The sequence below is a fragment of the Sceloporus occidentalis genome, unplaced genomic scaffold (genome assembly GCF_023333645.1).
Source record: "Sceloporus occidentalis isolate IW3139 unplaced genomic scaffold, rSceOcc1.0.p SCAF_33, whole genome shotgun sequence".
Classification (NCBI taxonomy): domain Eukaryota; kingdom Metazoa; phylum Chordata; class Lepidosauria; order Squamata; family Phrynosomatidae; genus Sceloporus; species Sceloporus occidentalis.
This window is the reverse complement of record NW_028317013.1, coordinates 3,072,622-3,094,215: the sequence shown is the minus strand read 5'-3', so window position 1 is coordinate 3,094,215 and position 21,594 is coordinate 3,072,622. Positions and strand designations below refer to the sequence as shown.

The 21,594-nt window shown below is 38.9% G+C and overlaps 1 protein-coding gene across 1 annotated transcript; it reads right to left on the bottom strand.

Moving 5' to 3' along the window:
• Positions 1-15,790: 15,790 nt before the first annotated feature.
• On the bottom strand, positions 15,791-18,572 carry LOC149298341 (adenosine receptor A3-like). The gene is made up of 2 exons (XM_089487502.1): positions 18,223-18,572; positions 15,791-16,421 (listed from the first exon to the last, which is right to left on the bottom strand). Exons 1-2 carry the CDS (start codon positions 18,570-18,572, stop codon positions 15,791-15,793), a joined length of 981 nt encoding a protein of 326 aa, XP_089343628.1.
• Positions 18,573-21,594: the final 3,022 nt, after the last annotated feature.

Sequence of the window (21,594 nt, the reverse complement as noted above, 5' to 3'; positions counted from 1 at the left end):
CCCGAATATGTGTGTCATCTCATTCAGTGCTCACTTGATTTAGCCCTTTGTAGGGCAAATAAGGCAGATTTTCAACTTTAATCCTTAGTGCTGGATTATGTATTAGTCTCACAAGGTACATGCCTAGGGTACTTAAGTTTTGGGGGTCTTCGATGCTTTAATGGATAATGCAGATGCCATGCATAGCAGTAGCAATGCTACTGTATCCAGCTGTCATACCCTAATCATGCTATTAGCACGGAAGCTCCCACTGGGTGCAAGGAGAAGTGGAGCAAGGTGCTTGACAGGTAAATATGTTTGTTTTTGTGTAAGAGTGAATGTGTGCATATAGGTGAGTATGTGTATGTCTAGGGGTCCAAGAGAGTTTTAATCAAACACTGAATATTCTAATAGGAGCTCTGTAGAACATTATAGAGTTCCAAGCACTTTGTGAGAGGTTTCATTGCTTTACAAGGGATAGTGTTACATAACGATAATTGTGCTAGTGTGGGTACTCCAAGGATATCAAGTGTTCCTAAATTCAAGAATCTTGATGGCCATATCAAGAACATAAAGGTTATTTAGAACATTTTGATACACAAAAGCAAACCATATCTTTACATGAGACCGACGTGCGCCTCATAGTGGGTCTAACTGGATGGTTGCCCTAGGCCTGGACCAAGGTAGTTTTCCCAACTGTTGCCCCCCAGGTTCTACTTTGTGGTCTGTGGCACATGTGTGGGGAAGAGTGCTATGGAGGCTTTGCTGTCAAGGGGGAAAGGATGGGCCTACTTGCCTTGGGCGAGTTTACACCACTGCTTGCATCACCAATTAAAAGCAACATCTTAATTTAAGTGACCCACTGCACAACACACAGAAACCACAGAAAGCAAAGACGTATGCCAGTTGTATTGCATTAAGCAAGGAAAAACGTGCTATAGATGTAGCGTAATGTTTTGCACAGTAACTGCATCCATTTGTCTTGAAATTACAGAAATGAAACAAGTAACAGTTTTTCAGCTTTAAACTATGTAACAAAGAAACGTTTTAACATTAATATGTTTCACATACAATAAAATCAACTTTTATTAATTAAAATAAATGCAGAGACATTCATTGAGGAGTTTGTTTTTGTAAATGAATGAATGATTTTACATTTCTCTGAAGCTGTTATTTAAGTATCTAAATAGATGTATAGTTTATGAAGTAAGATTTTATCATTTCATCACAACTTACTGTTTAGAGATTAACCAATAGTGTCTAGACCAAGCAATATGGTTTTACAGAACAAACAAATTAGTATGATACTGCCCCCCCAAAAAATTAAGAAAACCGTTTTAATGTTTAAATAGCAACCTCTTCTAGAAGAGACAGTAATATTAGAAGTTTAATTATTGCAAAAAAAAAGCAAAGGGGTACGTTACTAAAAATTTCTATTCCACTAAGATTGCTCCTAGTACTTAAGGATGGATGTGCAACATGGGAGCTATAGTTTCACAAAAGCCCCGTTAGCTACCCATGCCAAGGCATATTATTTATAATTTAGGAAATGCCCACTTTTGAGAAAGTTTACTTTAATTTACCATAGTTAACATAAAAAAAAAATCAAAATGAAGCAACATTTTGAACCTACAGAACCCACGCTTCTTTCATGACCGTGTCATTTTAGTTTCAATACTTGTTTCCTGCTGGGGAGTTTTTCCTATTATTTGTTAGCAGGGTTGTCATGAACTACAGATACACATTACATTATGAAGTTATGATGTTATAAAGGCAACACTAAATTTACTCCTTGATAAAGTTACAATAAAAAGCAATTAATGTGGGACCCCACAAAGGAGATGGAGAATTACCATAAAGGTTCCTAATGGAAGTTGTCACCAAAGTACCTGTTAGCTTATCCTGTTGCCCCGTGCTAAATAAAGGCCGGGTTGCGTGATTCCTGTAGCCACAGTTGTGCCTCTCCTAATTATTCCTACCTGGTCCTAGGCCTTGTCTTATGTTCAGGATGCCTCATGTAAATTTTTTCATGGTTTACTTTACCATTACTTTACTATTACACAAAAGGAGGGTTGGTATCACAGAAGCTGAAAAAGCTTTTTGAAATTACATGTCGTTATGTTATTAAACCTTTACATTACATAAGTTATGGTGGGTAAAGGTGATGGAAAACCCTTCCACTTAAAATTAAGGGGGTAGTAGAAGTATTATTAAACACTCATCTACAGACACCAGACAAGCCAGAAGGCTTGTTTTTGCACCATGAGATTTCTGAGGGAAAAACAAGCCTTCTGGCTTGTCTGGTGTCTGTAGATGAGCGTTTAATAATACTTCTACTAAACCTTTACAGGAAGCAAAAAATCACAAATATGATATGGCTTACTTAACTCACATGCCAGTGAGCACAGATCCTTTAATTTGGAATGGTGGAGAGAAGACATTGTACACCTCTCCTTTTTCTTCAATGATCCTAGTGAGTTGGATCATTGTGTGAGGCGTTGTTTTGTACCTTGGAAAGTGAGGTAAATTATTGTATTATAAGATTCCTTCCTTATACCTTTTTGATATCACATTTTAATACATGCTGAATGCTGTAAAATGAACTTATTATAAACCCTGGTAAAATTGTCCTCTCAAAAGGCCCTTTATGATACACATCTACCACTAACAAACCAGATTTCAGGTCAGGTAGGTTATGTATGTGACTGGAGTTTAGCATTACTATTCTAGAGTTTTCCAGAAACAAAGGTTAAGTGTCTGGTTAGCCAATAAGAATCTTGCGTTTGCAATCAAGTTGTAGCGAATTGTGGCTTTTTTCAGAGCCTGAAAAATGAGGAAGGAAGTTTTGAGTCCCATGAGAGACGGATCCGGTTAAATATCATGCAAAAGCAGCAGGGAGACAGGGTGCATCAGGGACATCATAATCACAAAATGAAGCGCTCCTGTCTTTATGAGAAATCGCTATCTGGAAGGCCCAGGCAGGGAAACAATGACTGTTTTCTCAGCGGTGGAGTACTAACCAGTGACAGGAAGTGAAGATAGAACTTGTATAACAGCTGCCTCCTTGTCTGCTTCATTGCAGAAATAAATTGTGAAATGAAACCAGTTACAGAATATGTGTACACAGAGCTACTGACACAGATATCTGACAAAGTCAATGTATTTGTATGTAACAGTTAATTTAAAAAGACAGCCATTGTATTATTGTTATGCACTTTTATTTATTACTTTTATTTAGGTAAATGGGGTCCTGCTCACAAGAATACAATTCACATTTCTGTGAGGTCCACCTTGTAGATGTATCGAAGGATTCTGTAGAATCCCCATATGACTTTGCCTCTTCCCCACCCTCTAGCTACTTGCAGAAGATGTGTTTGGCGGCTCAATGTTCATAGCACATAGTTAAAGGATGTCACCACCTACTGCTCAACAAACCCCAACAGACAAAAATTGATTTATTCTAAAAATATCGCTCATCTGAGAAAGAGATGGCTGACAGACTACTTGCCGAACCATTAAAAAAAAACCAACTAAATATTATACCTGAATGTGTTGTGTAATTATTTTTTTTATAGTAAACTAAATAATACATTTTATCTATTTCATGAAACTCCCATATCAAGGTCTACTTGGGAATTAAACCAAGCGTAGCATGACATAAATGTCCTGGGGCATGGCAATGTTATTTCAATGGTTTGTTCAGTATTTAGTACAGTGCAATTTCAATAAAAACAAAGATTGTTGTGAAAGTTAACTTTTATGAAAGTCAGTGAATGACTTCAAACTAGGAAACAGATGTTAAGTAAGACAGGAAGCTTGAATTGATGATAAACCTTTGCGACAGCAGGACATGCCAGTGGCTTATTGACACTCTTCTTTTAGTGTGGATTAGTTATTGTGTACCTAAAAAGTAATTAATTAGGTCTGAGTCACTTTGGAAATACTCTGTCGAAGAACATGCGTCTCTCATTGCCCCATTTCACTTAACCCCTTAAGGACAATGGGTGGTCCCTAAACCCATTGAAAACAATGCATTTTGAGCCCGTACATTAAGGGGTTAAAGGGCCTGTATGTGCATAATATAGGCAAAGTAGAGTCTTTTGTGAGGTAGACGGTACCAAGAGAGCAATTTCTGAAGTGAAAAGTAAAATTACCCTATGTGAGGCATGGACCCCATGCTAGGATAGGGTAAAATACATTAAACGCCATTTCAGGACACCTTTGCACCTCCTACCCTGAGATGTTGAGTATGAGTGTGTACGTATATTTCAATGCACCAGCCACCACTGTTTATGAATTATTACTGCATCCTCCAATGGACTTGAATGGGCCTCTTATACTTGAATGGTATCTGTATACTTGTACATGGGGTGAGTTATTTGTTTTATTAATAGTAAAAATAGTAGATTTATTGTTTTTATAAATATGCACTGCAAATAAGTAATAGCACAAATTATATTTTATTTGAATTTTTCATATTATATTCATATATTTTTTTTATAAAAAAAGTTGCAAGCTATAAACTTCCTGGTCGAACTAGGCCACACTGTGGATATAAATAAAGCAAAGTATATATCCAGAAAGCTCACATCAAGGGTAATGAAACATTCCCCCCCCCCCCAGCATTAGGATATATGATTATATGTCTCTCAAATGTTAGTTGAATGAAAGACAAAATATATTAAATATGAATTCCCAGAGTGTTTGGAATGAAACGATGTGCCATATAACATAAAATACTCTGTTTTATATCTCTTTTAATGTGGCATTGACCTCTAAAACAGAGGTTTTTGTTTTGTCTTTAAAGGTTTGACCTAATTTGTTTTGCATGCAAAAGTATTTTTACCCTGGAAATAAAGCAATACTTTTTCCTACAATCAGATTAAAAGGCCATTTCCTTTGCATAGAATGCATGCAGAACAGAATTAATTCTCAAAGGAAGTTCTACGAATGAATGAGATGGAACACATATTCAAATCTATATTTAGCACCTAAAAATATTAAAAGTCTGCGGGGAAAAAATATTAAAAGCATCTTATCCTCAGATGACTGTATGCTGAATAGGTGTACATCTTAAATAAAGAATGTTGGGGTTTAACTAAATGTTCTGGTCCATTGACTATGGAATGTCAATGTGTTATACAAGGTTCACGGTAGACGCAAAATGTGTATATAAGCTTAGTATATGAACACAAATTAGATGTTCTGAAAGATGCTGCCATCTAGTGTTGTAATAGAAACGCAATAATAATCAAATAGGTCAGACATTCAAATGTGTACAGGAGTGAAAAAGAGAAAGAGAACAATTAGACTTGTGCACAAGGATAGTATTTTGGATAGAACATCCAGTAGGTCTTAATTAATGTAAGGGTGCAGAGTTGGCCCAGGTAGGCTGTTTCAGCAGCAGAGGTGGCTCAGGCAGACTATTTCAGCGGCAGAGGAGGCAAAGGCAGGCTGTTTCAGGGCACAGGCAGGCTGCTTCACTGGCAGTGGTCATACAGGCAGACTGTTTCAGGAGAAGGGGTGGTGCAGGCAGACTGTTTCAGAAGAAGAGGTGGCACAGGCAGACTATTTCAGGAGCAGAGGTGGCACAGGCAGGCTGCTAAATGGGCAGTGGTGACACAGGGAGGCTGTTTTAAGGGCAACGTCAATGTCTGGCTTAGTGTATAATAATAGGGGTTATGCACTACCGTCAATGTCTGGTTCAGTGAAACAAATATTCTGGCCAACATCAATTTTTTTGTGTGTGGGGGAGTGCCACATAAAGTATCCGCCCCAGGTGCCAAATACTCTAGGTATGCCCCTGTATGTAATATTTGGTTTAATCCTTTGAATGCTGGAGGGTTGGCAAAATACGGAGGATGGAACATTTTCAATGATTTTCACATACTTTTGTTAAACCATGAGTACTAGGAAAAGTATTCAGTTTACCCATGAAGAAGTTTTTATTTTTTTCATTATCTGCTGACTTAAGAATTTTGCATCATGAGACATGTGCCCAAAATACTCCAAACTATTACATATTGTTGTACTATTTTATATGTTTCACATCCCCTGACTATATTTGTATTGAATATGTGTAAATTTAAGTTGTTTTCTGTAAATATGTACTGAAGTAACCAGGGGCATAACTAGAAACCTCAGGGCCCCGGTGCGAGAATCTGTTAAGGGCCCCCCACCCCCAACCCATCTATCCCTTTCTCACTATCTACCCTCTCCCTCCCTACCCCCCCTTCTCACGATCTCCCCTCTCCCTCCCTACCCCCCTTCTCACGATCTCCCCTCTCCTTCCCTAACCCCCTTCTCACGATCTACCCTCTCCCTCCCTACCCCCTTCTCACGATCTACCCTCTCCCTCCCTACCCCCCCTTCTCACAATCTCCCCTCTCCCTCCCTAACCCCCCTTCTCACGATCTACCCTCTCCCTCCCTACCCCCTTCTCACAATCTCCCCTCTCCCTCCCTACCCCCCCTTGTCACAATCTCCCCTCTCCCTCCCTACCCTCCCTTCTCACGATCTACCCTCTCCCTCCCTAACCCCCCTTCTCACGATCTACGCTCTCCCTCCCTACCCCCTTCTCACAATCTACCCTCTCCCTCCCTACCCCCCTTCTCACGATCTACCGTCTCCCTCCCTTCCCCCCTTCCTCACGATCTACCCTCTCCCTCCCTACCCCCCCTTCTCACGATCTACCCACTCCCTCCCTACCCCCCCTTTGTAGGTCACTTACCGTCAACTCCTGTGTTGGGAGCGTGAGGCGTTTGTCTCGGTGCCGGCGCTTCACTGCTGAGCACCGGCATATGCTGGCACCTGAGACAAACGCCTCACGGTCCCAACACTGCTCTCTGGTCAGCGCTGAGGCAGGTGGCGGTGTCGGTGGCAGCAGTGACAGCGGCGGGGAGCAGAGGCATCCTGGATTTCTGTCAGTCAGGGGGGCCCAAGAGTTGCCGAGCGGTCCTTTTCAGCAACCGCTCGGCACCCCTTGGGCCCCCCTGACTGGCAGAACTCCAGGGCCCGGTCGCAGTCGCGACCCCTGCGACCCCGGTAGTTCCGCCACTGGAAGTAACACAAAACTATATATATATATATATATATATATACATAAAATTATAAGTGCTCAAAGTGTTATTAAGCCAGGAAACTTGAACAGGTGAACCAAAAACATGTTCCTCCTCATTTGGGCATATAACTACCCTTAAACACCAATATAACTACCACAAACTAAATGTCCCCTAAAACCAAACCCATTAAGGATTTCAAAAACGTTTTATAGGTCACTGACTTGTTATGGGTTAAGTGGGAATAGTAGTGCAGCTAACAGCGAGAAGCCTCTTTTTGGAATTATTTTGGTTATTTAACCAACACACACCTTCTCTGCAGTGCTTGGTAATTAAAGTTGCAGTTGTCAGCTTGTAACTTATCTCTTAATTCACCAGGCACTTAAAATTTACTAGACTGTATATTTTGGAGAATGAATTTTGGCTTGAACTGTGACTACTATTACCATGAATTGCACATTTTAACCATTCTTTGTATTAATTCACTTGTACCTTGTTTGAAACCAGCTTGCCTCGTGGCGTCCCTGTATAAGGAGTGTTCACAGCTTGTTTGCTGAATTTGGATAAAGAAGAAAGAACTGCAAATAACTTGGAGGAAGAAAAGGACTGATGCACAACAATCATGGTCAAAGGGATTACAATTGTGACTTGGCCCGCCACTCTAAGGGGGCCTGAGTGACCACTTGTCTGTCTTTAAAGCTGCTAGCTGCTGGTTACTCCCAACAGTGTCTCTGCACCCTTTGTCCTTCCTGATATAAGCATAGGCCACAACCTCATATCACCTGCTTTGATGCTTTTTCATATTCTAGATGACAAGATCCCTAGTTATGGCTCTGACATTTGCAGCACTTGTGTAAAGGAAGTCTCTGCATTCCGGGGGTGGCATGTCCATGGGGACTCCCAATTCCAAGGTAGTCCACCAAACTCTTCCCCACCTAAGTCTTGCATGGGACACCAGCATTTTTTGTTAATAACTGATTGGGAGATCCACAAACCTTCTCTCAGAGGAAAGTATGCCTACACTAAACATGCCATTTGTATCAGAAGAAGTTAGGCCCCATTCATTATTCCTGTAGACCTGAAATTTGTAGATTTACTGACAGAGCACAGGGAGGCTGGGGCTGCAGGGTACCTTAAGATTTGTTATAGGAACAGATTTGTCAAAAATTGACATGAATGTTCTATTTAATCCTTTCAATGCTAACAATGTATGTGGCTGTGGTATGGGTGCTATCTACCTAAAAAAAAGTACTGCCATCTGATGTGTAGTGTGATCAGTTCGCTAGCAAAAATATCTAATCCCTTCAGAATGGACGTAAAGATTTCACACAGGTCCCTCACATCACATGTGTATGCCGCTGTGATTTGTTTATTTTACATCTAGCAAATATAAATTAACCTTTTTTAAGGAACATGGTCCCATGGATGTTTTACTTTTAGGCTTCTGGAAACCACCCTTGATCACAGATCATGGATGAGTTTGTTAGTAATGGGAGGAAAGGGTGACAATGGCTGGTTTGTTAAAATAAATAGGTTTGATTTTCTGTAAAAAGTGCTTGACTTGAGAGAACATTATGTTTCAGATCCACTTTTTGATGTACAGTTCTGTTTTCCCCTTTATTTTACTTTCTCTTGTGACTCTCATGCAAACTTAGTTTTTTTACTGTTCTGTCATGATTTCCCAGTTCTTGCTTGGCTCTTCTGGTAAGGCAGATAGGTGGCCATGCCTCCTGCCCTGCTGCCTCCTGCCTGTCCATGTTTTGGACATGTCTTGATTTAGATACATGATATGTTGTAGAGTGTGCAAGTGTTACAAAACAGATTCAGGCATGTCTGAGAAGAAAGATAACCAAACATTATGCAGTTAATAGTCCTATTCTACAATTAAATATCAGAAGCATTATAAAAAAACCTAATACCAAACGGGTTAAATAACAAATTTTGCCGCCACTTTTGAAACATTTATTGCAAGTTACCATATTGATATATGTTGCTATAGACACACTTAACATGTTTTAAACTTGAATATTCTTGGAACCTTATAAGTGCAGTATATTGGCTCATTATTTATTGTTTTTAATATTTAACTAGAGTTCTTGATTTTAAGTAATGTCATTAAGTCTTTGGGAAATGATGGTTTACTAATCTTTTTTTTTTTTTTTATATGCAACTATTTATAAGAATTTAATCTGTAGTTAGTATATGCCACTATTTACTATTTACGACCCTCTTAGTTTTTTGTCTGCAAATTCTCTACCGTGTTGTTTTAACCCCTGTTTTAACCCTGTATCAGAACATGTACTGGTCAGTTTTAAACTGTGTTTTTCACTTGCTTGGTCAGAAATGCTTTTGACTTGATAAAGGGAGGACTATTATTTTAAATACTGTTAGTACAATAAAAAAGGTATTACAAGATTCTGCAACATTCAGTTTTTTTGCATTCTTAAGAATTTAATCATAATTATTAATGTACCTGAAGATCACTCCAGAAAAGTCTCTTTTTATATATGGTTTTTTATATATATTATTAAGGTAACAAACATGATTACGTTCATATTAAGGATTTACATACATATACCGTATTTGCTTGATCATAAGACGACCCTGATTATAAGATGACCGCCCAAAATTTGAATATTAATTTAGGAAAAAAATAAAAAGCCTGAATATAAGGCTACCCTATAAGAAAAAAGTTTTACTAGTAAATATTAATTTTATGGCAAGACAGGAGGCTTCATATTTGAGTGATCACTCCAACTACACAGCCGCAGATTTCAACAGGACGCGGGAATCAAAAAGACTGTGAAGAAACGGGATGATTGACTTTTTATTCCTGGTTTTTATCTACAAACAATTTGCATTAAATATACCATCTACGTGTCACGATCCCGGTCGGAGTACGATACGGAGGGACTCACAGCGCCACGCTCCCGTACGGAGCGCGTCGCACGAGTACCCGTTGCGTCAAGGTCCCGTCCGGGGCGCGTCGCCCGGGTGCTCGTGGCGTCACGCTCCGGTTCGGAGTGTATCTCCAGAGTACCCCCGAGTGGCGGGTACTCGATACTTACCCCTCCCGGGACGATCCGGTAGCACTGTGTCCTCATCCCAGTGATGGACACCCACGGCAATACTGGACACGCCCCCCTTCCGATCCCATACCCCTGTGGAGGAGAAGCAACGTCCATTCGACGTCGTCACGGTTGGGGGCGGGATCTAGAAGGGCGGCTAGTTTAAAAACAGAGCACTGATGCCGGTTCAGTGCTCAGTTGTGTTTACAACTAGCTGTATTACTTACCTGGTGCATACCTGTTTATTCATGTTCATTCCTGTTACCGACCTCGGCTTGATTCCTGACTATGTTGACCTCTCTGCTCCTGACCCGGATTGTCTGACCATTCTCTGCCTGCTACCTGGTACTGACCTCGGCTTGATTCCTGACCACGTTAACCTCTGTGCTCCTGACCCGGATTGTCTGTCCATTCTCTGCCTGCTACCTGGTACTGACCTCGGCTTGATTCCTGACCACGTTAACCTCTCTGCTTCTGACCCAGATTGTCTGACCATTCTCTGCCTGCTACCTGGTACCGACCTCGGCTTGATTCCTGACCACGTTAACCTCTCTGCTCCTGACCCGGATTATCTGACCGTTAAGAGACTGACCCATTTGTATCCTGCATCCTGGTTTCCACACCTATGCAAACGTAACACTACGATCCCTAATCATTATTTGCTGACCTGAAAGGGTTAAATTTCGGGGGGGGGAGCGTCCTGGTTCTGATACATGTGGAATATATGGGCTTGGGGAAGCCCTATCAAATGTAAGAGTCCAACGGTTCTTTTCATTTTCAGTTTTTACATGTTACACTATTTTTGTGCTTTTCTTTATTGTATTTTGCATATGAGATCCAGATATTCTTGAGACATCTTTCTACAATTGTTTAGGTAGTATTCATTTATTCAATTTATTCACACTGATTGGATGTGAAATAAGCGCAGTCACCTGGTGTTTTTTGTATGTTTATATCTATTGAAACAACAATGGGGTTTTGTTTCGTAGGTTGACCTGCAGCACAAGATTTTTTATAATATCACAATTTTATTGATTTATCATCACCTTTTTGTGCACCTATCACTTTAGTTGAATTCATTATGGTAAAATGTTCACTTTGAAAAAAATTATCTTCATTACATGCAAGGATGGACTGTTGCTAACATCTTAAAGGATAAGAATATACTAGTGTCAGTGTTTGGTTCTAAATGGGTGTACAAGCTATTTATATGGCTATTTTACCAAGCCCAGATATTGTGGAAACCTTTTTTTAAATTTATACCTGCTTTGCTTTGATGGACAAGGCATCAAAAAATTAACTGAAAGAGAAAACTAAATGCCACCCCTTCCCTCTAAGCTGTACACCAAAAAGGGGAATTAAATTCCAAAAGCAATTATTCACAAGAATGAAATGTACACGAATATTAAAACTTAATTTTAAATGAGGAATATCTAAAATCATGTGATCAGAGAAGTACTGAATTGCACTTTCCAAAGGGCTAACCCAATTGATTTCGAAATAAGTAAAACGTATTAAATTGTTTGTGAAATTAATATATCAAAATTATGACTGAACTCACAAACTGCTATTGGTAAAATTGGCTACTATATTCTAGTAGTATATAAAAAATAAGTTAAGTAGTTGAGGCTCACCTGTATCTAATGAAAGGCGATCTACCTAGACCTAGCTCAAATGTCTATATAAAGATGTCCTAAACGACTATAACTACATTCTGTGATAACCGAGCTTTCCTAATGAGCGTTTAAACAAAAAACATAAACAAAACAAAAAAAGCAGTAGAAAATAAAAAAGCGAAACTGCAAGTGCAGGGTTTTAAGAATCTACAAGCACCCGGAGACAAACTTTAAAGCTCCGTGCCCCCATTCACTTCTCATTGGATGGCAAGGGACTTGTCTAGAACATTACCATCCATGGCTTCCTCCTCGCCATCAAAGATCCTTTATGTTTGTCTTCCTAAAACACAGCCCTGGTCACAGCTACAAGAATATAAAATTAAAATCTAAAGACACTAAAAACTAATAGTACTGCTGTTTATTTGTCTAAATTGAAAGCAAAATAAAAGGTGGGGGAGGGACATGGGAAGGAGTGGGTAGAGGATTCTCATAAGAGGGAATGAAGGGGAGCTATAGTCCCGTAAAAGGTCCTTCCATATGTGTGTACATTGAGAGACTGCTTATCAATTGATCAGTGATCATCATATTAGCTGAATATCACATCCTCCATGCTCAGAAACTGTTTATTATTCAAAGATTATTATTAACCCCAGAATGTTCTTCATTTCAAATTATTTATGGATTTTAATAAATGTTCCCACATAAATTCAATAGTTAATGGACACTTAATATTTTAATAGTTCAATCAAAATTATTGTTTCTTTATATACACACAAATATATACATTTCTTTTATGTTTGCTATGTTATGTGGTTTTGCTAATGACATTAGACATGACATCACAAATAACATACTCAATAACAGTGATGACATAAAAAGTACACAATCAATGGCACTGAAAGTTATATTATATGATGTTATATTTAATTCTGGCTTGTCTACACTGTTGTTAAACTTCAAGGAAAGCATTATTCTGATAGATGGCTATCATGGGCACAGCCCCCCCCCTTTAAAAAAAAAAAAATAAATATGCTCAAATTGTAAGTATCAAGTCATGGCAGGTTCCAATCTAATTGCATGTCAGAAATGTTGGAAGGCTTCCCATTACTTACCCCCCACAACTCCACCCTCACCTGCCTCCATCAGCCATGCCAACTGCTGCCTTCAGCTCATCTGCCCTTTAACCCCCATATACCCCCTCACCCTTAACTGCCATTCAGAATCTTCCACCCTAAAAATGCTCCCTCCAGCTACTTCAGACCCCAAATGCCACCTCAACCGCCATCTGCCCCTGACCCCTAAACTGCCCTCTTTAGCTGCTTCATCCCTCAAATGCCTTTGAAGATGCCTCAGCCTTCAACTGCCCTCTTTAGCCACCCAACACTGATCTGCCCCTTTGAGCCAACCCGACTGTCCCCTTCATCCCTATATGTCCCCTCACCCCCAACTACTGCCTATGCCTCCCTTAGCACCTCCACCTGCCCTCTTCAGTTTAGCACCTGCCTTCTGACCCCTCGTATGCATCCTTATCCCCATCTGCTCTCTGACCTCTATATACCCCCCTCACCCCTAACTGCCCTTTCAGGCTCCTTAGCCACCTTTGACTTTTGAGGGCACTACATGTGGAGAGTTAGGGATATGGGGGGGGGGGGTAGAAGGGCTAATGCAGCATGCCTATTAAGTCAGATTTAAAAAATGAATCTTTACCACCAGACAGGGATAGATTTAGTAGCTTTAAAAAAATGATTTTGGTGGCAATCCTTCCACAGGATTTGGCTGTAGGTCTGAGGAAAATTGATATGGAAAATGTCATGACTGCCGTGACCCAGGAGCGCACACTGCAGGAGTTCTTTGAGACACATAGCAAAGGGTTGACCCCCCAAGGCAGAAATGAGTCAAACAAACTTCAGAAACCAATATAGCAACAACGAATAGCAGGACCACACTAGGGTGCCTCTGTATGGCAGTTCTGGATTTTTAAATCCTGCCTCACCCTTAGCCGCATTTAACAGGCGCACCAACTACTGCACGTCTCTGGTCCTCAAGCTTCTCCTCAGGACCATACAGAAGACATCTGTTGGGTAGGTTCATGCTGCACAGAGACCTTGCTTCTGCTAAGTTAAATTGCCGGTAGGCGGGTCTCAGCTGCATGACAGAAAAATGTGTGGGGGTTTTTTTCCCTGTAGTTTGGTTCTCAAACAGAATCTGACCATTATTCCAGAATTTCAGGTAATTTGACTGCTGCTGTCAAAAGTAATGAGCAAAGGAAGAATAATAGAGCTTTCATTCAAAATTATCTGTTGAAAGCACTATCATGCTTGGTCTTACTGGAAAAACAAACTCATCTACAGTACTATTTCTGTTTAGAATGGACTTTAATCTTTGAGACAAATAGATAGAGAAGCAAACTCGTTGATCTTTAAAAACCTTTTCTTTTAACATTCTCTTAACAGAAGCAAAAACACAAACACATAATGGTGTGTCTCCGCAGATGCCATAGGCTGATGATCCATGCTGCCCCAAAACTTTACTTGTCCAAGACATATCTAAGGCTTGCCAGTAGCAAAAATAGTAATTTTATATTAAAAAAAGTCCCAGCAGCTCAATCTCATTTTTTTCTTTTGTTTTCCAATACTTGCAGTATTTAAAATTTTAATGTTGGAACTGTTTGTCTTTTAATTATCTACTATAACACAATGTTTAAAAAGCTGATACAACGTGTTCTAAATATTGGGGCTTTGATTTACAGCAGCTCCAAATCATTATGCTTGCATATATGTGCCACTGATCTCATCCATCCGGTTTGATTTTTGTATTGCTTTTCACTCCAATGTTCTTGTTTATTAGCAAAACGAAATATATTTTTTAAATATGTTACTGTTATTTAATAGGTGGGGCTTATAACTTTATTATATATTAAATTATAATTTTATATGAAAGCACTAGGAAATACTATATCTGCAACACAAAAAAATAGTCAAGCTCATATATATAAAACTGGTTTGATATAATTGAAATATTTAAAAAAGTAATACATAAATGCATTTTTACAGTTATAAATAATGGTAATGTCATTTTTAATACATTCAGTTTAAATGCTATTGTTAGAGGTTAAATTAAAAAAAAAACACATACCCAAAACAAAATACCAAATTTCATTCAGGGCACCAACCCCTGAAAGCATCTACTTATCCTTTTCTTTAATGAGCGCTACCTATCGTGAAAAAAGGACTTAAGCATCCAAACATTCGTGTAACTTGGTTTTTTTTATTATTACTTAATATTCTGTTGGCTAATAATTCAGTTTGGCTTTTTATTTATTTTTTTTAATTTTTTTTTTAGAAAAGCTTAACCACGCATCCTTCTTCTAACTAGGGATATAAAGAATTAAGCCTCGGACTCACTTTTTTATCTCTACTCCCAGACTATCCTGTTGTCTTTTTCTGGGTGGGGAGTATTATATCAAGTAATCCTCATTTAAAATGAAAATTATGTGATTCATCAAGAACTTTAGTGCATAAGCAATCTTCTACATGTACTTCCAGTAAGAAATCTAGTGACAGCGGTCCTTGTTACATTAGAAATCTTGCCTGTTGCCTAAGCAGAATATATATGGGGTAGTCCTGCACCCTGAATTGCAGGCACCTTCTATGTGTGCCTGTGCTTAGACTATTGTAGTCCTTAACACCGTACTGCATAGATAACATCAGCCCTGGCACTACATGGCCAACAAATGGTAAGTCGCAAGTGTCCCCCACATGCTACAGATTCACTGAGTGTAGCTATCTCCTTAAGGTGCTGGTCGAATCCTTTCAGATGCTCACCAGAGTTGTTCTTTCATGCTATCCTTTCGTGGGCTACCTTTTATAGAGCCGCACTTGGAATTAAATTAGTATTTCTAAATATGAATATATTGTTAATATATACAGTATAATATTTGTCTCTCTCTATATAAATCAAATACACAAATTCTTAATTTTTACAGTTTTATTATTTGTATTTTATTAGTTTTGATTGTAAAATAACACAATAATGGTCACGGCATTCAATTCTACTAAAAAAAGTCTTACTATTGACATATTTCATCTAAGGTGTGCTCCCCACTTCCATTTTCATTCAACACAGCTCTGTGTAGAATGTATGTTTTTATAATTCTGATATAAGTGTCCTTAAACTTTTGGATTTTTAATGCATATATGATCGGATTCATAGCTGAGTTACCATGGGAGAGCAAGATAGTAAAATGAAGGATAGACTGGAATGCACTTGACTTTAGAACTTCCGGTATGAAGAAGGATATGCAGTTTTGGATGGACAAAGGTAGCCAACTCAATGCAAATATAAGCATGACAAGAGCTAGTGATTTTGCTGTCTTGTGTTCCTTGCCATAAAATACACCATTCCCAGTGGTTTTTGATGTGTTCTGTTTAAGTTGTTTTCTAATAAGGTAGAAAATCTCAATGTACAAAACCAGCATAATCATCAAGGGGAGAAATACCCATCCAATTGTGTTAAAGTAAACCATATATTCCATACTAATGACATTGGTAAACGTGCAATTCAAGTAGTTCATTTGTTCTTCCTCTAAGTTGGAACTGTTGTTCCATCCAAACATAGGGACCAACCCCATCAGAAAAGACACAATCCAGACACATACAATGGAGAAATTGATTTGTTGAGATGTGATCATGGTTTTATACCTGTTTAGAAAAGGAAAGGAGCCTTGTTAATTTTAATATGAAAAAAATGAAAACAAAAAGTAACACTATTTACTGTATCTTTTTTCTCTATTCTATCTTCAATCTGCTGTCTTCTTTTTTCGTCCTCATCTCTGCAGACATAACTCAGCTTGAACTTCTGCCATATTGGTGCCCATTGTGGTGACGTCTTCCTCCGATCCTCTATTGGAGGAAGAGGATGTCACCAAAAGCACCAACTGAAGGCAATATGGTGGCATTTGGAGTGGTGTCCTCTCCGATCCTCCAATCAGGGGAGAAGATGTCACCACAAGCGTTGCCATTTTGCCCTCGGTTCACGTGAGGGCAAACTGACAACACTTGAAGTAATGTCCTCTTCCATGATTATTAGTACGGAGTAGAGCATATTCTCGTTTGTGGTGACGTCCTCTTCCCCGATCGAAAGATTGTCACCGCCAAAGTTCCTGCCGTGTAATGTCTGCAGAAATGCCGACAAAAAAAGAAGATAGCAGAATGAAGATAAAGAAGAAAGGAGAAGATGGGGAAGAAGATGCGGAATTGGAAGCGGTCAACAGAAGCTGGAGTGGTCAGCAGGTTGGGAAACATTTAGAGAGTGGTGAGAGTGAACGAGAATGAGAGTGTGTTTTGAGAGAGCTGGTGTGGGCAGGGAATGAAATTTGTTGCCTGAAAACAAATAGACCAAAAGCAAAGTGAAAAATGTTCACCCATTTGCCCATGTCCACTATTTGTAGAGGATGAAATCACTTTGGTAAAGGCATAAAACCATATTTTTATAAAGAGTCATAACACAAAATCCCAAAATACACAATGTTAAGAAAATAATAGTTGACAACTGTGGCATACATGAATTTTACACTGAAGGTCTGTTTTAGAGTAATGTGTAACATTTATGGATTTTGCCTCTCCGAAGATCTTTTTAAGCAATTTGACCCCTCTTATACCTGTTGGCGAAAAGTGGGAGCAAAGTAGGGGATAGATGCTCCAGTTTTTATTTTATGCTTAAAATAAAAACTGGGGAATGGAAAAGCAATTGTCTTTAACACTTAGCTTGACTAACCACTCAACCTTTTAGTCAATTGACCCAAGCGATGCTATTAGGCTCATTATTTATTGATGCATTCTAACCATGTCTGAACTGTTATATTTAAACAGTAAATAAGTAAACAAATAAGCAAGCACAAAATGAAACTAGATCATTTCTTTTTATTTGCATAACAGCTGGTAGCTCTCTTTAAAGTGAGTTGCTGCAACACCAAATTAACCAATCATTTCATAGTTTAGTTTAATTGTTGAAGGAAAGTAAAATTCTATTCTAAAACAGTTCAGAACCAATATATACATTGTTTGAAATGTTATTTTTTTATTCTACCTTTCTGATGATCTCCTGCCTAAAGTATGTATGATGGTCCATCAAGAGTTCTTTATTTGCTAGATTTAGATAGTTCAAATAGTTAATTTAGAACATATTTCCTGGTGATACAATTACACCTCAATTAACTGTAAATTAAAAAAAATGTATGAAAACTCCATTATGCCTGAATGTCCTATATAAGTAGATTGGATAGAAATGTTTTTGGTAAAAAGAAAATACATTTGGACAGGGTTTAACAACTGATATTGTCTATGTAACTAAATAGTTTGACTACCATAAATTACAAAATATTTATGAGGTAAATACCAGAGATAGATTTTCCCTTTCAATTGTGTTCACACCCTCTCCTCTTAGGTTTAGTTAATACTGCAACAGTATAAAAAAATATTAAAAACTCACAGAAAGGCTTACCTGATTGGTATCTTTATCCTCAAGTACCTGTCAATAGCTATAGCGAGCAGGCACAGGATGGATGCGTTAGTCAGAATTATGACCAGGCAACACATAAACAAGCAGGCATGGAAATGTTGCTGTACTTCCAGACTCAGAATAATGGACAGAGGCACAACTAAAAGTCCCACCGCCAGGTCAGCAAATGCCAAAGAAACAATGAAGTAAAAAGTTGTGTTCTGAAGACCTGGGTTCAGTTTCACTGCCCAGATTACCATAATGTTTCCCAGAACAGACGCTATCCCAATGATAGTTTCTACTGCAATGTAGATTCTACCATAATTTTCAAAATCTGTGGTTCCATTAGCCATATCTTAAGCTACAGGTAAGCAGAAAGAAGTGCAGTAACTGTAAAAATATATAATAATATGGAACCTGCACTTTGCTCATTGCATGGGTTCCTCAAATGAAACTTGTAAATGCAGTTGCTGTCTTTAAAGTTGAACACAATTGTTGGTCAATTCCTGCTACACATTTACTCACTGATTAAGGGTGCTAGCTGTTCTTATATGAGCATGACCTTGGCAGAAGTAAAATAATATATTTTTGGAGAAGTTACTACTTTTTTATGTATATTTAGGGAAGTACCATGACCAATTTGGTATAAGCTAATACTTCCTTTTTTCATTCAAGTAAAAAAACAACAAACATAAAATGCAGTTTAGAAGTTGTAAACACTACATATATGTTTCAAGGCATGATAGTATTTAATTAGACTTGTGCTTTGAAATTCGCCCAAATTGCAATTTTAACAAATTTTGGCAACACGGAAGAATCCCTGAACACAAGGTGAAACCCCCAGCGAGACAAAAAAAAGCAAACTGCTCTGAATTTTAGTTTGGACTTCCTTGGTGTATTCACCAGGGGCATAATTAGGAACCCATACACATACAGATTCATGTTAACACACTTATACATTAGCATTCATGGTCACATAAACTTATACAGAGACCTTCATGCTCACATACACATACTGAAAACTCACCCCTGGACGCACTGATCGCTGGAGAGTGACCATAAGAGCCATAACGAAAGGTGTTGCCTCCACTAAAATATAAAGTTTTTTGCCAAGAGGGTCTAAAAAAAAAATAAACCCGTGGTTTGAAACACCAAACCTATGCATGGATGGTATCACTCTACTTAGGAGATGTTGCAGAACACATATTGGGGTGTTGTTTGCCACACATACCAGGAGCTATAAATTCAACCGAAGACTCTTGCGTGTGTAATCTGTCTTTTGGGATTATGCAGGGTTGTTGTGATGGTGTTGGGGTGGGGGTATGTTGGGCGGGAGGAGGTGGTGAGGGGTTAGCTGGGGTGGTTTGGGGTGGGGTGTGTGAGAGATGCCATGATGCATAATACATTGTTTGGTCCAAAGAAAGTTGTTAAAGAAAGCACTTCTTGTCCTGAAAAATCCCAATATATACCTTGTGTTAGGGTGACCACATTTTATTTCTGCCATTCATGGACACACTATGAAGCGCATGATGAGATCACACACACAGGTATATATATATACACAGGTATATATATATATATATATATATATATATATATTGCTTGCCATCATTTGAAGAGACCACATGTTGACCACACAATCTTTTGTAGATTGTAGAGCTGCAGCTGTGGGAGGAGCAAGAGAAGTCATGTCTACATTAGGACATAGTCACCTCCTGGACATGATGTGGTGGATCCTAGAACAACAGTGGGCTCTTCACTGCTCGGAGCAAAACCCTGGGGTGTAATGGGGCAGGTAATGGTGTCCCTGAAGCCATTCATCACTGCCACTTTGGGACAGGTCATATTTAAAGTGAGTGTGGTTCTAGCGCAGCTTTATCTTCATCTTTACCCTGGGGGGGGTAATTTTTTCTAATATTGTGGAAATTCAGTACTGTACCAAAGGGCTGACTTTGTCTATCTGCCAGTGCCTGGCCAGTGACCTACTGCTGATGCTCCTGAATCTCCTTCCTTACTCTGAGCAATCAATTCTTTTTTTTTTTTGAAGGACTTTAAACTGTTCCTTTAAGGGCTGCTCTTGCCTATTTAAACTGGTGTCTGCATCAGGTTGGCAGTTTCTTTTGGTATCTTGTGTGCCCCTCCTATATATTGTTTCTAGAGTCGCCACTGGGTAGTGCGGGAAGCCTGAAGTAAGCAGGTCCAGGCAGGCAAGGAGTAATTAATTTTTAGCCTTACACCTAACTAACCTATACTTGTCTCTATTTGGTGGGTTTACGTGTCTGACTTTTGGCTTGTGTATCAATTTTGCTATTTACATGCTGCTTTGCCATCATAACTTCAGGCAAGGAACTTGGACTGTTACATCTTGATGCCTGTTCCGCTATCTGAATTTTTGTTTTTTGGCCCTCTTGGCATTAAATTGTGGTTACTGCTTAACCCACTGCACTTTCTACTACCATGTTTCCAGGACATTCCTGTACCTGACACCCAGGGGTGTGCTAGTGACTTTGACTGGCCCACCTATGAAAGTGGGAGCACAGTAGGGTCAAATACCTTGAGCAGAGATAAAATACAAAGGTCGGTAATAGGGTGGACATTCCGGGAAGAAAAATTAAAATGGCAAATGACGTAAGTAAATTAGAAAAATGGTCAGGAAGGTGGTAGCTGCAGTTTAATGTTCATAAATGTAAAATATTGCACTTTGGATGAAAAAAATCCCAAGGCAGAGTACAACATTGAAAAAAAAAAAATTTTCTGACTTTAACTTGAAAAAGCTTATACTCATCTATAAAAGCTAATGAGAAAACCTGCTAAATAGATTCTACTATTTGTCCTGAGTTTAGAAATACCCAATGTTTTTTTTTTTGTTTTTTTTCATTGATCGCCTCCTAAGCTCTTCTAAAATGGGCATCTGTCACTATACAGTGTATCGCATACATTTGTGCCCCGGGGAAGGGGACATGTGGCCCCTGATACCGATCTCGGTGTTGCTGAATGCCTTGACATCAAGACATTACAGCAACAGCGATTGGATGTTAACTGTGTGTTTTTTTTTACATGTCTAATACGTCAATTGTCGTCATGGGGTTAATGGTGCATTCATGAGCCATGGAAACAAATTAATATGTAATATGGGTCTTAGAATGTCTGATTGTAACAAGCTAGAGTTGTCTTTTGTTATACAACTTCATACAAATTTTGCAAAAAACCCAGTAACACACAGAAGCGATTAAATAAAATAAACAGGGAGCTAACAGTGATATAAAACCTGCAGTTTACTGGACACACTCACTTATTCAATTATTAATCCTTTAAAACCCTCGTGATTGTCATGCTGCATTTTAAGGTGTCCCTAAAACGATGGCATGGAACGTC